The sequence below is a fragment of the Pongo pygmaeus genome, chromosome 11, assembly GCF_028885625.2.
Source record: "Pongo pygmaeus isolate AG05252 chromosome 11, NHGRI_mPonPyg2-v2.0_pri, whole genome shotgun sequence".
Taxonomy (NCBI): domain Eukaryota; kingdom Metazoa; phylum Chordata; class Mammalia; order Primates; family Hominidae; genus Pongo; species Pongo pygmaeus.
This window is the reverse complement of record NC_072384.2, coordinates 118451260-118466140: the sequence shown is the minus strand read 5'-3', so window position 1 is coordinate 118466140 and position 14881 is coordinate 118451260. Positions and strand designations below refer to the sequence as shown.

Here is a 14881-nt window from a genome sequence, read left to right as displayed (position 1 = left end):
GCAACTGGTTAGTTGGGGGTGGGGGAGGTGCAGGGAGGAGTTGAGAGTGACTCAGAGCTTTCCACCCGGGGCGACCAACAACATGGTCAGGCCAAGAACATGGCTAGGGCATGGGGGTGGGGGATTTGTGTGTGTAAAGGTGAAGTGGGGTTGGAGGAAGCTGGGATTTGAGATGCCCATGGGACTCCCAGAAGCCAGCCTGCAGCCCCACTGGGGATCTGAGCCTTCCCCACATAAACAACACTGGATGCCCACCAGGCCTCCCAGCCTAAGGGTGACGGGGCATGGGGCAGTGGATGGCCAGGAGGCTGAGTGAGTGCGACAGGAGTTGACCTCCCGAGTCTGTCCTAGGCCTGTGTGTGGTGATCCCCTTCCCTGGCTTGCAGACTGTGGCCCTCTCCCCACATCATCGAGGGCTTTTTGGCCACAGGAAGGCTTGTGGGAGGCAGCGCTGAGGCAGTTTTGTAGGAGGAGCTCAGGAGCTGGGGACCCTGGGGTCTATCACCCCCTTTCATCACCACCCAACCCTCACTGCTGCTCTGCCCCCACAGGGCAGGGAGGAACCAACAAACAGACTTTCCCACCCGAGGGCCAAGGACTCTCGCCAAGGCTGTCCAAGCCAGATGTGCCACACCCCTCTGGCTGGGCGGCCCGGGCAGGAAAGCTGGGCTGCATGGAGGGAGGGAAGGGAGAGGAAGCCCCGAGGGCCACGAAAGCCCTCTGATGCTGGGTGGGCTGGTCGCAGGGTGGGGGCTAGAGCTCTGGGCTTGGAGGGAGGAGAAGAAGGACTTACAGGCTGGAGCCCTTCCCCTTTTCTGGGCCCTGGCTTTTGAGAGAGGCGGGGGTTGAGGGGTGGGGGTGTGGAGAGACCAGGCAGCTCCCAGCTGTGGCTGTGTCTCCTTCTGCCCCTGAGTTTTCCCCAGGTAGGTTCCTTTGGAGCCAGCAAAGGAAGGGCCCGGGGTGTGCTCCGTGAGGCCGTCTGCCACTTGTCAGGAAAAATGACTATCATTGTCATAACAAGCCACTACCCTTGAAAAGCACTTTGCACTTTTTGGTGCTTGGTTACATCCTCTGCCTGTACCTGCAAAACAACCCGGGGGGAGGGCTGGGTAGGTATCAGGCACCCCGCTTTTCTTCTTAGCCCATATTTTTGCATCTGATTGTTAATTTTTTTTCCCACCGAGTCTCATTATGCCTTCTTGCAGTGCCTGCCCACTGGTTTTGGTTTTGCCTTCTGAACTTCAGATGATGTCTGGTGCCTACTTACAATAACTGTTCCTTCATATATTTGAGGATAGGTGGCTAACTGACCCTAGACTTTCTCCTCTAGCATCCTGGGAACATCAAACCTATGGGATGGCTGTTTTAACAAGATCAACTCAGTGTCCCTGTTTTACAGTGGAACTAAGTGGATGCCAGCAGAGCCTGGGGGCCACTTGCCTGGAGGTGGCAGAGCTAGTCCCTCGCTCCCACCAGAGTTTCACAGCCTCCTCCTTGGCGGAGTGATGTCTCCTCATTCATTCCACTCTCTGAATCATCTGCAAGTCCCACCCCCATCACTTTCAGTCCCTTCATTCCAAAGGGACTGTTGTGTCATTTCCCCCTCTCTCTACATTCAGACTGTCTGGTCCAAACTCCTCATTTTCATTTGGGGACTGTGAGGCTCAGGAAAGGTCTCCGATATTTTCAATGCCACAGAGCCTAGAAGGCAGGTCTCCAGACTCCTCCCCCAGTGCTCGCTCAGCCAGAGCCAGGATCCAGTAGGGCTGAGGGGCAGGAGTGCCCTGGGGCATCCCCTGTGGCTGCTTAGAGAGGCCTGAGCAAGGGCAGAGATGGACCTGAAGCCCTATCCCTGCCCTCCAGGCCCCAGGGGGGAAATATTTTGTAAACTCAGATTTCTTGGGGCTGGGCTGGCAGGGCAGGCAAAACTGGGGCCCCTGGGAGAAGCTGGTCTGGAAGGCTGCACATGCCACCCATGGGGTCACTGCGCTGCCAGGGCTCTCTTCTGGGAGACTCTGCTGCCCCAACTGTGCTTTGGGAAGAAGGCCTATATCCCTAGGCTTTGGGAAAAGGGCTGGATATGGGGCATAGGGAGGGAAGTTTGCCGGGTAAGCGGCAATGGGAAGCTTTGCCTGACTTTGTGGGGTGGGAGAGACAGGCGTGTGGGTTGCCAGAGTTGGACCGGGAGAGCTGGCTTTAGGGTTTCCTTTCTGCCTCCCCCAGACAGCACTTAAACTGAACCCCAGGTCCCCTCTCTGCACCTCCTCCCACACCAGGCCTGGACTGCTGCAGTTGACACTGACCAGGGCCCCCTCCCTGGAATGTTTGTGGCAGAAATCTAAGGGAAGTCCCCCAAGTCCAGGCCCGAGACGGAAACCAGGGGAGGTGAGACAGGTGAACAGAGGAGACTTACCTGCCCCTCTTGTGGGATGGGGGTCAGAGAGTGAGGCCCAGAGCTGGGCAGTACCTTGCCCCACCCTCACCCCAGCCCCAGCCAAAGCTCCTAGAACCTAGCTCTCTAGAATATCAGAACCCAGGAGGTGGCTGGCTGGATCTACCCCGCAGAGGCCTCCCTGACCACCAGGGGCCACTGCTGGGCTCCGGCTCCCACCCTCAGCAGTCCCCACTTCTAGCCTGGGCTTTTGTCTCTGCTCCCCCATCCCTGCCTTCTCTGTCTGCTTCTCTCTTTGAATTTCTAACCAACTTCAGAAAGGTTGAAAATACAGTGCAAAGAACATTTGTCCCCTCCAGCACTCTGAGAGTAAGTTGCTGACATGATGCCCCACCATCGTTAAATACTTTCCTGATTTTTCTACAAGGACTCTCTTACCTGACCAGCCCCGCTATCAAAATCAGGAAGCTGACATGGATACCTTACTACCATTCAGTCTAGACCCAGGGAAGCCCCACTGGTGGTCCCAGTGATGTCCTTGTGGGCATCAACAGAACCTGGTTCAGAAGCTGCCGTTACTTTCGGTTGCCAAGTCTTTTTGCTGCCTTCAGTCTGGAAAGCTCCTCAGCCTTTCCTTGATTTTCATGACCTTGTCACTTTCAGAGATTCCAAGACGTTTAATGTGTAGGTTGTCCCTTAGTTTGGGTTGGCCTGATGTTTCCTCATGATTAGATTCAGGTTGAGGCTTTCTGGCTGGGATACCACAGAAGTGACGTCTGTTCTCAGTGCACCCCTGCTCCCAGCTTGGCTTCATCATCCCATTACCATTGCAGTGATGTTAACTTTGATCACTTGATTAAAGTGGAGGAAGCCAGGAAAAGTTACTTTCTTCCTCTTTGTAATTTCTAAGTATGATATGGGGAGGTGCTTGGAGATGATGTAAATATCTTGTGCCTTATCAAACTTTGTTTATTCAGTTACAGTCATGAGTCACTTAACAATGGGGATACATTCTGAGAAATGTGTTGTTGGGGGATTTTGTCATTGTGCAAGCACCGTAGAGAGTACTTATATATACCCAGATGGTACAGCCTACTGCACACCTATGCTACTGTATGGTATAGCCTGTAGCTCCTGGGCTAAAATCCTGCACAGCATGTCACACTGAATGCTGTAGGCTGGGAGCTATAACACATGGTAAGTTTTTGTATATCTAAGCATATCTAAATGTAGAAAAGGGACACTAAAAATACAGTATCATAAGTTTATGGGACCACTGTCTTTATGTGGCGATGACTGTATTTCTGATTGTCAGCAAAGACGCATTTAAGCCATTCCTATCGTCACGTATTTTGATGCTCTGATCTTCCTAGATTTGGCCTTTGGGAGCGCCTGTGTCCTTCTGTCTCTCTTTCATCCTCTGACCCCCTTGTTAGTTTCTGCGTGTCTCTGTCTCATCTCTCTCATTCTCTCTGTCTGCCTTTATCTTGGTCTTTCTTTCTTCTCTGTCTGTCTGTTGCTTCTCTCTCTCTGTCCTGTCTGCTTCCCGCACCCCTCTCTCTCCCCTGTCCTTTTCTCTTTCCCTCTGTTCCCCTCTCTTTCTATGCCTTTGCCTTTCTGGCTTTCTTCCTCTGACTCGGTCTCATTTTGTCTGTTTTTCTCTGTGTTTCTACGGCTTAGTCTCTGTCACTCAGGACTCACCTGTGCAGTGTCTTCAGATAGGAGTCCTAGACACGCTGGCTTGTGTGTGGGATACCATCATTCTCCCTCCTCTGGACTCACAGTCCTCCTCTCCAGCCTCTATTTCAGACCCAGAGGGCTCTGGAGCAGGTGCAAGGAGGGGAACAGGAATGAGTGGACTTTCCTCCCACCTGCTCTGCACACTGCAGGGCTGAGATCGTGTCTCTGTGTGTGTGCCCACATGTGTGGAGGGGTGTCAGAGAGGTCTGTGCCTGGGAGAGGGGAGAGAGGGAGCTGCTGGTGTCTGTGTCTTGCCCTCTCCTGCTACAGCTGGGAAGGGAATCAGGTTAGACCCCAGGGTGAGTGCCTGGGGCAGGGGATGCTTTCTGTGGGGAGTCCTCTGAATAGGCTCCCCCTCCCTGCAGTGGGGCCCACAAGGTGGGCAGTGTCTGTGTAGGGCTTTGCATCTTAGAGTGTGTTCCCATATGTGGTTTCAAAGGACAGACTGCAGAGCTCCAGGGGTGTGGTGCCATCCAGAGAGAGAAACTGAGGCCTGTGGTAGTGGTAGAGTGGTGACTGACCCAGGGCTTTATGGTAAGTCAGGCTCAGAGGAAGGCTTGGGCCACCAGCCTGCCTCTCATGCATGAGGTGGTGTCGTTTAAAAAAGGATAGTCACATCTCCGTGTTTTCATAATGCAAAGAATTGAAAATAAAAATAAAGATGGAAGAAGCCTTCTGGGCTGGGGCAGGGGATGGTGGAGAGGGTGTAATGGGGAGAGAATGAGGGGAAATGGCATTGTGGGGCCATGGTTTAGAGAAGCGAAGGCCCATCAGCAGTACAGTGGACAAATAAACCAGCTGCATCTACACAATGAGACGGCACACGGCAGGGACAAAGGAGGAGCTGCGTTGGATGCAGCCACCCAAAGGGACCTCAGATTCATGGTGTGTGAAGAAAGCCAAACGCAAGACTGTGCACTGGAAATTCCATCTTGAGGAAGTTTAAAAATCTGGCACCATGACTCTTTGGTGATGGAAGCCACAGTAGTATTAACCTTGGGGTGAGGGGACACTGACTGGGAGGAGCCATGAGGGAGTCTTCGGGGATGTAGCTCTGTGGGGTGTATGTGTGGAACGTATCGAGCGATACATTTAAAATGAGTGCAGTCTGCTGTGTGTGAGCCATGCCTTCATAATAAATGAAAAAAGCCAAGGTAGGAAGCCATGCGGAGGCTGCAGGCCCCTGGAGCTGGACTCTCTAGCTGCTGTCTGGACTCAGGCCACGGGCCCCACCTGAGTCTGGGATGAATGTCCTGTTACCCCACACCTTTCTCTGTCCCTGGGCCCTCCTCCTTCCTCTGGACCCTGAGGGGCTCTTGCCATCCTTTTCCCTGTCCCTGCCTACCTCTCCCCCAGGCTCCTCTACTCCTTCCCCAGGACCCCAGCCTTCTACCCAGGGCTGACTCTGTGCCTCTCCTCCCACAGCCAGAGGATCTGGAGGCCCCTAAGACACACCGCTTCAAGGTGAAGACCTTCAAGAAGGTGAAGCCCTGTGGGATCTGCCGCCAGGTCATCACCCAGGAAGGCTGCACCTGCAAAGGTGAGCAGCTGGCTGGGCTGTGGGGGATGGGAGCACCCATCAGGGTAATGAGATGGCTGGGCCTGGGCCAGGCTGGGACTCTGCTGTGCACACATCCTTGGGGTCCCAACCTGACACCTTGTTCTCATCTGGTGGAGGATGCTGAGCTCACTGGATGACAAGCATGTGGGTGCATGTGGTTGGCATGGCAGGTGGAGGGTAGCACGGAAATGGCATGCAGCTTGTATGAGGATGAATGGCATGAAGAAGGTATATGAGTGGCATGTCAGTGGCATGTGGAAGATGCATGATTAGTTTGTGGTGCCATGTGGAGGTTGTGTTGAGGGTGTGTGGCTGGCTTGTGGCTGGTGTGTGGATGATGCGTGTTGAGGATGTGTGGCTGGTGTGTGGATGTGTGTTGAGAGTGTGTGGCTGGTGTGTGGCTGGCATGTGGATGATACGTGGATGATGTGTTTGGAGGGCGTGTGGCTGGTGTGTGGTGGCATGTGGAGGTTGTGGTCAGGGTGTGTGACTGGTGTGTGGCCTGTGTGTGGATGGTGTGTGGATGATGTGTGTTGAGGGTGTGTGGCTGGTGTGTGGTGGCATGTGGAGATTGTGGTCAGGGTGTGTGGCTGGTGTGTGGATAGTGTGTGGATGATGCGTGCTGAGGGTGTGTGGATGGTGTGTGGATGATGTGTGCTGCGGGTGTGTGGATGGTGTGTGGATGATGTGTGCTGCGGGTGTGTGGATGGTGTGTGGATGATGTGTGCTGAGGGTGTGTGGCTGGTGTATGGATGGTGTGTGGATGATGCGTGCTGAGGGTGTGTGGCTGGTGTATGGATGGTGTGTGGATGATGCGTGCTGAGGGTGTGTGGATGGTGTGTGGATGGCGTGTGGATGATGCGTGCTGAGGGTGTGTGGATGGTGTGTGGATGGCGTGTGGATGATGTGTGTTGAGGGTGTGTGGCTGGTGTGTGGATAGCATGTGGTCTGTATGTAGAAGCTGTGTGGAGTGTTTGTGGCAGGTGCATTGAGGTCACATGGCTGACGTGTTTTGAGGCATGTGGATGGGATGTGGTTGGTGTGTGGAAGTCGTGTGGGTGGCATGTGCTTGGCACTGGGAGTTCTGCAAAGAAAGGACGCCCCAGCCCTCTCCTGTGGCAGCTCAGAGGCAACTTTAAGAGGCCCTGAGTCAGACTCAGCGGAGGATCTGTTGTCTGCCAGGCTTTTCAATCACTATTTTCATGAGCTCCTGGAATGGCCTGGGGCTTGGCTGTCGTTATTGCCTGAAAAGTTGGTGTCTTGCCCCAGATCACACAGTGAAATCAGCGGGAGCTCCCTGCATCCAATATCAGTGGCTGAGACCTTCACTCACCCCGTTGCCCCATCTGATGCTTCCCTCTCCTTCACCCCCACGTCCCACCAATTGCAGGGCCTCCCAAGGACAGCTGGAGTCCCTGAGCTTCTTGGCATCATCCCCTCCCAATTCCACTGTCGTCATTTCTCATGTTGGTGACTGAGTCACCTTTGCCTTCTCCTGTCTCCTGATCTATTCTCTGTGACCCGCCCTCCACACCAGCTTCCAGTGGGACTTAAAAACATAAACCCAATTATGTCAGCTCCTGGCTTAAAGCCTTGGGGGTCCCTCACAATCCCCAAGACAGAGTACAGACCTCTTTCCCCGGCTGCCAGGCCTGGTGGGTTGAGCCTTTGCCCAGCTCTCTGCCGCATGTTCCTCTGCTCCCGACTCCATGTTCAAACCACTGGCACCTCACATGACTCCTCACTATGTTGGGCATGTCAAATATGCCAAGCCGGCCATGCCCTTTTTGCCCGGAGCCTTTGCCCATGAGGCTTTCTCTCCCTGGCCTCTCTCTCTCTCGCCCCTCCCTCCATGTCAAAGTCCCAGCAGGCTGGGAGGCTGGGCCTCAGAGCCCACTGAACAATTTCTAAAGCACTTACTGCAGACTGGGCACTCAAAGGCATGACCTCATCTGATGTTCACACCCCCCAAAAGGTGCTGGTGTCATCTCCGTTTTACAGAGGAGGAAAATGAGGCTGACAGTGGTCACGTCGCTTGCCAAGGCACCCAGGAGTGGGGCCCGAGTGGGGATTTCAGGACGTGGACTCTCAGGGGGAGGGACAGTGGCTAACCAGGATTTGTGCAATACCAAAATCAGCCACGTGGTGTCACCCTCCTCCCAAGAGGTCTGGCTGGGACTTGCTGGCAGTTTAGGGTTGGAACCACGGGAGAAGTCACAGCATTGCTAGAGGTAAAGTTTTGCATTTTGTGCGTAACAGCCCCACACCCTGCCCTGCGAGGATGCATAAATTAGCCCCTGGCCCTTCCCCATGGTTCCTTCCTTCCCTAGTGTCTTCCAGTCACCCCAGGGACTCCCAATATGGTGATACGAGGCAGCCTGGTGGTAGGGGCAGAAGGAAGTCCTGCCAACATTCACTGTGTGACCTTGGGCATATCTCTGGCTGCAGTCCCCGGTGGCCCTCACATTCCACAGCTCTAGGTTCCCCAGCTGACCTGGCCTGAGGGCTTGGGTTGAGGAGAGGATTTGACCCCATGTGAACAGAAGGCTCCCAGGGTGAGCAAGACATGGCCCTGGTTTCACCTAGATCTAAGCCTGGCTCTGCTGGTGTGAACCGGAGGGGAGGGTGGGTGGACAGACTGGTTTGGCAGCTCTGGCTGGGCTCTGGAGGGTGGGGAGTTTGGTGGGAAGAAAGCCAGGGCTACACTGTAGCAGGACCAGCAGGTGTCAGGACTGGGCCATGGAAGGTGCAGGGGCCAGGCCCGGGTAGGGAGAAGAGAGGAAGGCTCCTGACTTTATAGGTCATGTGTGCAGCCTCAGCAAAGGGACTGGGATCACCAGGCTTGGGAAGAGGCTGGGGCTACTGGGTTCACTGGTGGGAGATGCAGGAGTGAAGCCACTGTCTGTGCTTTGGAGTCAGGAACTCATGATGGCATGAGGTTGATAGTTCCCCTCATCCATCCATTTACCCACCCATCCAGGGCCACCCGATATGGTTGTATGGGTTTTTCCCTGGCTGAGGGGGCATGTGTGGACCAAACTCCAGCTCATGTCTGTTCACTGAGCCCGACCCAATGGGTTTGCTCTGCTCTCAGCCTTCAAGTCTTGGCTAGAACATGGCAACTCTCTTGATGAGTGGCTCTGGGTGATAGGTGGGGTGGGGCGCATGGAATGTCAAGGCCCTGGATTCCCATTCTCCATGGGACTTGCAACATTGAAGAAACTTCTGCTGGAGGCAGGGGGCAGTGAGGAAGCTCTTTTAGATCTGGAGACACTGGGGCGTTTGGCCTGTCTCCCCCTGGTTGCCTGGACCTATAGTTTGGGCCGCTCTTCTGTTTCCCTCCCTTTGCATGTCCCATTTGATGTAATATGGCCAAAAGAGGTGGGAAAGAGAGGAAAGGAACCCGGGGTTTGGTCCTGGTTCTGGAAGACTCAAAGATGAATAAGGCAGATAAGAAACTAAGAGGGTGGACATGCTGGCATCATAGAGGTACAGGCAAAGGGGTTCCGCCGGACCCGTGAACTCCTGTGAACTCCTGCATATGAACCCTGTCCTGGGTCTCTGGGGGGCTGCTGTGAGGAGCATTGAGGTTCTGTGTGCCTGTAACATGGGTCCTCGTGCTAGGGATGCAGGCTCCATGTGAAAGATGCAGAGACAGATGACACAATGGCAGGAGAACAGGTGCAGGGGCGTTGTTAGTGGCCTGGGCTCTACTTCTGGCCCTGCTTCTCACAACCTCTGTGATCTCGGATAAGTCAAATAATAGCTCAGGCCTCAGTTTCCTCATCTATGATTAAGAGGGCTGGACCAAGAATACTTGCTGAGGCCCTGACAGTGGGGAGGGCCTGGAAAACTCCCTGGTTGGAGTCTGCAGAGGTAGGATAGCTTCCCCCACGCAGGCTGCTGCTCACCTCCTCCGCGCTCCATGCAGCCACCTGGTAATCATGAACTGAGCTGTCCTCTGGGTCAGATGCTGTGCTGGGTCCTGGTGCTGAGAGCCAGCCCCTTACCTGGGAAGACAGACACAGTCAGACAATCATGGAGCATGGTGCCAAAGCTGACACAGGTGCATGCGTGCGTGTGTGTGTGTGTGTCTGTGGAGGGCCGTCTCTGACTCAGTAGAGATGTTCTTGTCAGGCTTCAGCGGGGAAGGCATGTGCAGGTTGGGTCTTGAGGGATGTATAGGAGTTCCTCAGTCCAAATAGTCAGCTTCCCACAGGTCCCTAGGGAAGTGCTCTATGGGAGTCCATGTGCACTGGGGGCCCCAGAGGGAGGTTGTGTGGACTCAGAGCTTTGCTCAAGGGCTCTACCTCCCACCACGCCGAAACCCACAGGAAGAGACCAGGATGGCAGCTCAGCAGCCCGAGGGCTGCCATCAGGGCCTGATCTGGGGCCCAGACTTGGATAACTTCCCTTCTCAATGCCTCTGGTGAGCCTGGAATGGGGGACAGTCACCTGCAGTTTCCTTAGGGAAGGATGCACCTGGAAAGACAATCTGTCCTTTAATGGGACAAGCCTATGCAGAAGCCGGCACCCACTGGATTTGGGGAAACCTTGTTTCTAGGAACTCTTTCCCCTTGTTACTTCACTGGGGAACCCAGCTTCTGCCCTGTGTCTGAGGGCCTCCTTGGAGCCACCAGAGGTAGCCTGGTAGGGTGGGAAGACCCTGGGTTTCTAGCCCTAGCTTGCTATTAATACAACCTGGCTGTGTGACCCCAGGTGAGATGCTTAACCTCTCTGGGTCTGGCTTTCCCTTTTCTCTAAATGAGGAGGTGGGATTATTTAATGAGATTAGAGGCTCTAAACTGTGTTCTGAAGGAGCTGTAAGGTTTTTGGAGGAGCTTTAGGGGCCAAAGAGGGTAAGAAAGAGATGAATCCAAGGGAGTCCTAAGCGGTCAGGGCTCTGGGACCCCTGCCCACCTGTCAGAGGAGCTCTGGTTTTAGGAGTTCAGTCCATCAGGAGGCAGGATCCTATGGTGATCCCGCCCTTGACTTAGATGTCCTGATTCAAATCCCCACTCTGACCCTTACTAGTGAGAACTTGGGCTGATTGCTTACCCCTCTAAGCCTCAGTTTCCTTAACTTTAAGATGGGACAAAAGCCGGGCACAGTGGCTCACGTCTGTAATCCCAGCACTTTGGGAGGCTGAGGCGGGCGGATCATCTGAGGTTGGGAATTTGAGACCAGCCTGACCAACATGGAGAAACCATCTCTACTAAAAAAAAATACCAAATTAGCCGGGCATGGTGGTGCGTGCCTGTAATCCCAGCTATTTGGGAGGCTGAGGCAGGAGAATTGCTTGAACCTGGGAGGCGGAGGTTGTGGTGAGCCGAGATTGCGCCATTGCACTCCAGCCTGGGCAACAAGAGTGAAACTCCATCTCAAAAAAAAAAAAAAAAAAAAAAAAAAAAAATAGATGGGACAAACAGCAGTACCTCCCTCATCAGGTTACTGTGGGATTAAATGAGATTATATATATATATATATATATATACTGGGCTCCAAACAGAGCCTGATATATAGCAAGCATTCAATGAATCTTAACCAGCATCATTGTGATTCCACATAGGAGCCCATCTGCTTGAGGAATTTGGCTATAAAAATAAAAGTTTGAACACTACTGGATGGGATGGTCTAGAACAGGGGGTCCAATCTTTTGGCTTCCCTGTGGCACCTTGGGAAAAGAATTGTCTTGGGTCACACATAAAGTACACTAACACTAACCATAGCTGGTGAGCTAAAAAAAAAAAAAAAAAAAAAAAATCACAAAAAAATCTCATCATGGGGCCAGGTGTGGTGGCTCACCCCTGTAATCCCAGCAGTTTGGGAGGCCGAGGTAGGCAGATCATGAGGTCAGGAGTTTGAGACCAGCCTTGCCAACATGGTGAAACCCCTTCTCTACTTAGAGATACATAAAACTTAGCCGGGTATGGTGGAGAGCACCTGTAATTCCAGCTACTCGGGAGGCTGAGGCAGGAGAATTTCTTGAATCCGGGAGGTGGAGGTTGCAGTGAGCCGCGATTATGCCAATGCACTCCAGCCTGGGTGACAGAGCAAGACTCTGTCTTGGGGGAAAAAAAAAAAAGAGGCCGAGGTGGGAGGACCACTTGAGTCCAGGAGTTTGATACCAGCCTGGGCAAAATAGCAGGACCCCTATCTTTCCACAAAATAAAAAAATAAAATAGCTTGGTGTGGTGGTGCACACCTGTAGTCCCAGCTACTCCAGAGGCTGAGGTGGGAGGATCACTTGAGCCTGGGGAGGTCGAGGCTGCAGTGAGCTATGAGCACAGGACTGCACTCCAGCTTGGGTGACAGATCGAGACCCTGTCTCAGAAAGAAAGACTAAAAAGAAGAAAGAAAGAGTTGGGTGCATATAAGAAGCCATCTTATATGCCCCCATACCTTGCAAAAGAAAAATCTTATAATATTTTGAGAAATTTATGAATTTGTGTTGGGCCGCATTCAAAGCCATCCTGAGCCACATGTGGCTTGCAGGCTGCGGGTTGGACAAGCTTGATCTGGAAGGTTTCTTCCTGTTCTTACTTCAGAGCCACACCATATCCCCTGACCATCCCCTGAGACACCTTGTATCAGTCAAGGTTCTCTGCAGAAACAGAACCAACAGGATGTGTGTAGAAAAAAAGATAGAGATTTATTTAAGGAATTGTCTCACGTGATTGTGGAGCTGTGGCAGGTTCAAAATCTGCAGGGTAGGTTGGCAGGCGGGGTACCCCTGCCTGTTGTAGCTCGAGTCCAGAGCCGTGTGCTGGCAGAATTCCTTCTTGCTTGGGGAGGTCGGTCTTCTTTATTAAGGCCTTCAACTGATTGGATGAGGCCCACGCAAATTATGGAGGGTCATGTGCTTTATTCAAATTTTACTGATTTAAATGTGAGTCTCATCTAAAAAATAAAACCAACCAACTTTCTCAGAAACATCCAGAATAATGTTTCACTGAATATCTAGGTACTGTGGCCTAGACAATTTGACTCATTAAATTAACCACCACATACCTGCAGCCCAGGCCCTGGAGATGAACTGGCAGGGCAGGCTGAGTGGCCGGTGAGCAGGCAGGTGGCCAGGCCTGTGCCTCTGTGCCGACCAGGGAAGGAGCTGAAGCCGGACCGGGCATGTGAGTGGTTATCGCCGGGGTCAGGTGCACAGTGAGGCTATGTGCTCATTTTCCGACCCAAGTCCAGGAGGAAAAGGCCATTTAGATCCCAACAATGTTGGCTTCCTGTGTTCCCGAGAGGCAGGAAGCAACCCCAGGACAGAGTACCAGCAGCCCAGCTGGGGAGGGAGCTGGGGCCAAGGGCTGGGGGTGCAGTTCTTCACCTCAGCAGAGTAATCTAAGGGCCCCTTCCCACTAAGGGGCTCTCTGCTCCCTCTCAGGCCACCATTGGGCCCTGCTGTGCAGGGGCAGTGCTGACATTGTGGGCAGAGATGGGGCTCCTGGGGTTCCATGGAGCTCCGGTTGGACAGGGTCACTGGCTCAGGAGGGTGCATGGGTGGGTTTGTAATTTCGGGACCTTCTGTAGGAGCTGGGAGGCCATGATCTGCTCAGGTGGGGCCCATCCTGACATGTGTATCTGGGGGAGGACTCAGGAGAGGAGAAGGCTGGGGTTTTCCTGCTCTTGTTTCTCCCTGCATGTCCCCATCCTTCTATGAGAAATGGTACCTGTGTAGTGAGCATCCCTGTCACTCACAGACTGGTCCCTGTCACTCACAGACTGGCTGTCTCCCCAGCAGTGTCTGATGTTCCCAGGGTTGGAAGCTGGGTTTTTCCCCTTTCTCAGTTTGAAGGGAGGAAGGGGTAGGTGGTGGTGGTGGTGGGGGGTGTCTTAGTCCGGCTGTTACAGAATACCTTAGCCTCTTAAGAGTTACTTTCTGGGACACAATGACTAATTACTTTGTAGGGTAAGGGAAGTGAGAAAGGAGTTAAAGCGAGAGTTTGCAGGCACCAAGGGGCAAGGTAGGACCCAGGAGATGGCCTCTGGCCTTGGTTCCCAGCATCTGCTACCTTTGGCTTTTGCATTCTGATGGGTCTTGTGTTCTGATATCAGTGATCTAGTACTGCATAAATTACCCGTAAACTTAGTGGTTTAAAATAAATACAGGCTGGATACCATGGTTCACTCCTGTAATCCTAGCACTTTTGGAAACCCAGGCAGGAGGATTGCTTGAGCTCAGGAGTTCGAGACCAGCCTGGGCAAATGGCAAAACCCTCTCTCTACAAAAAATGCAAGAATTAGCAGGGCATGGTGGCACATGCCTGTAGTCCCAGCTGCTTGGGAGGCTGAAGTGGGAGGATCGCTTGAGCCTGGTAGATGGAGATTGCAGTGAACTGAGATTGTGCCACTGCACTCCAGCCTGGGTGACAGAGCAGAGCAAGACCATGTCTAAAAAAAAAAAAAGAAAAGGAAAAAAGAAAAAAATCAAAATTATTATTCCACATGGTTTCCATGGCTCAGGAATTCATGAGTGACTTGGCTGGGTGGTTCTGGCTCAGAGTTTCTTATAAAGGTGCAGTCAAGATATCACTGGGGCCGTATTCATCTGAAGGCCTGACCGGGGCTGGAGGATCCAGTTCCCACATGGCTCACTTAATGCTGTCAAGCTGGGGTGGCTATTGGCAGGAGGCCTCAGCCCCTCACCACATGGCCCTCTCCATAGGGCTGCTTGAGTGTTCTCACGACATGGTCACTGGCTTCCCCCAGAGCAAGTGATCCAAGAGACCAAGGCTGAAGTCAAAGTGTCTTCTATGGTTTAGCCTCAGAAGTCACACACTGTCATTTCTACAATATCTGATTGATTACATAAATCAGCCCTATTTAGTGTGGGACGGGACTCCAGAAGGGCATGATGAGTAGCAGAGGCAAGAAATATTGGCGGCTACCTGCGAGGCTGGTTGCCACAGTTTCCCTTTCTGTAACACATCTGAATATTTCATCGATCTGAAAGTGAGAGGCCAGCAGATTGACAGGCCCAAACTTGAGATTACAGCAAGATAGATGCAAGTTAAAGAGGAGGACATACTGCCCTTTGGGAGGAGATGTGCGACAGGTGGATAGGCATGCAAAGGGGGCTTCCCTGGAGGAAACTCAGCAAGTGGGCCTCCTTGGGGTTGGAGGCGGATGCTTCTGCAGGTGTCAATATCCATTCATGGGGGCTTGGCCAAGCCTGTCCTGCT

General features: G+C 53.0%; 1 protein-coding gene across 12 annotated transcripts in view; it reads left to right on the top strand.

The window, feature by feature from the left end:
• Positions 1-14881, top strand: part of TNS1 (tensin 1) — a 211352-nt gene that overhangs the window by 14435 nt on the left and 182036 nt on the right. For all 12 annotated transcript variants that reach the window (XM_063647941.1, XM_063647939.1, XM_063647938.1 and 9 more), the window contains exon 2: positions 5558-5672. In XM_063647941.1, the coding sequence (XP_063504011.1) occupies positions 5558-5672 (115 nt within the window). The remainder of the gene's footprint in view (positions 1-5557; positions 5673-14881) is intronic.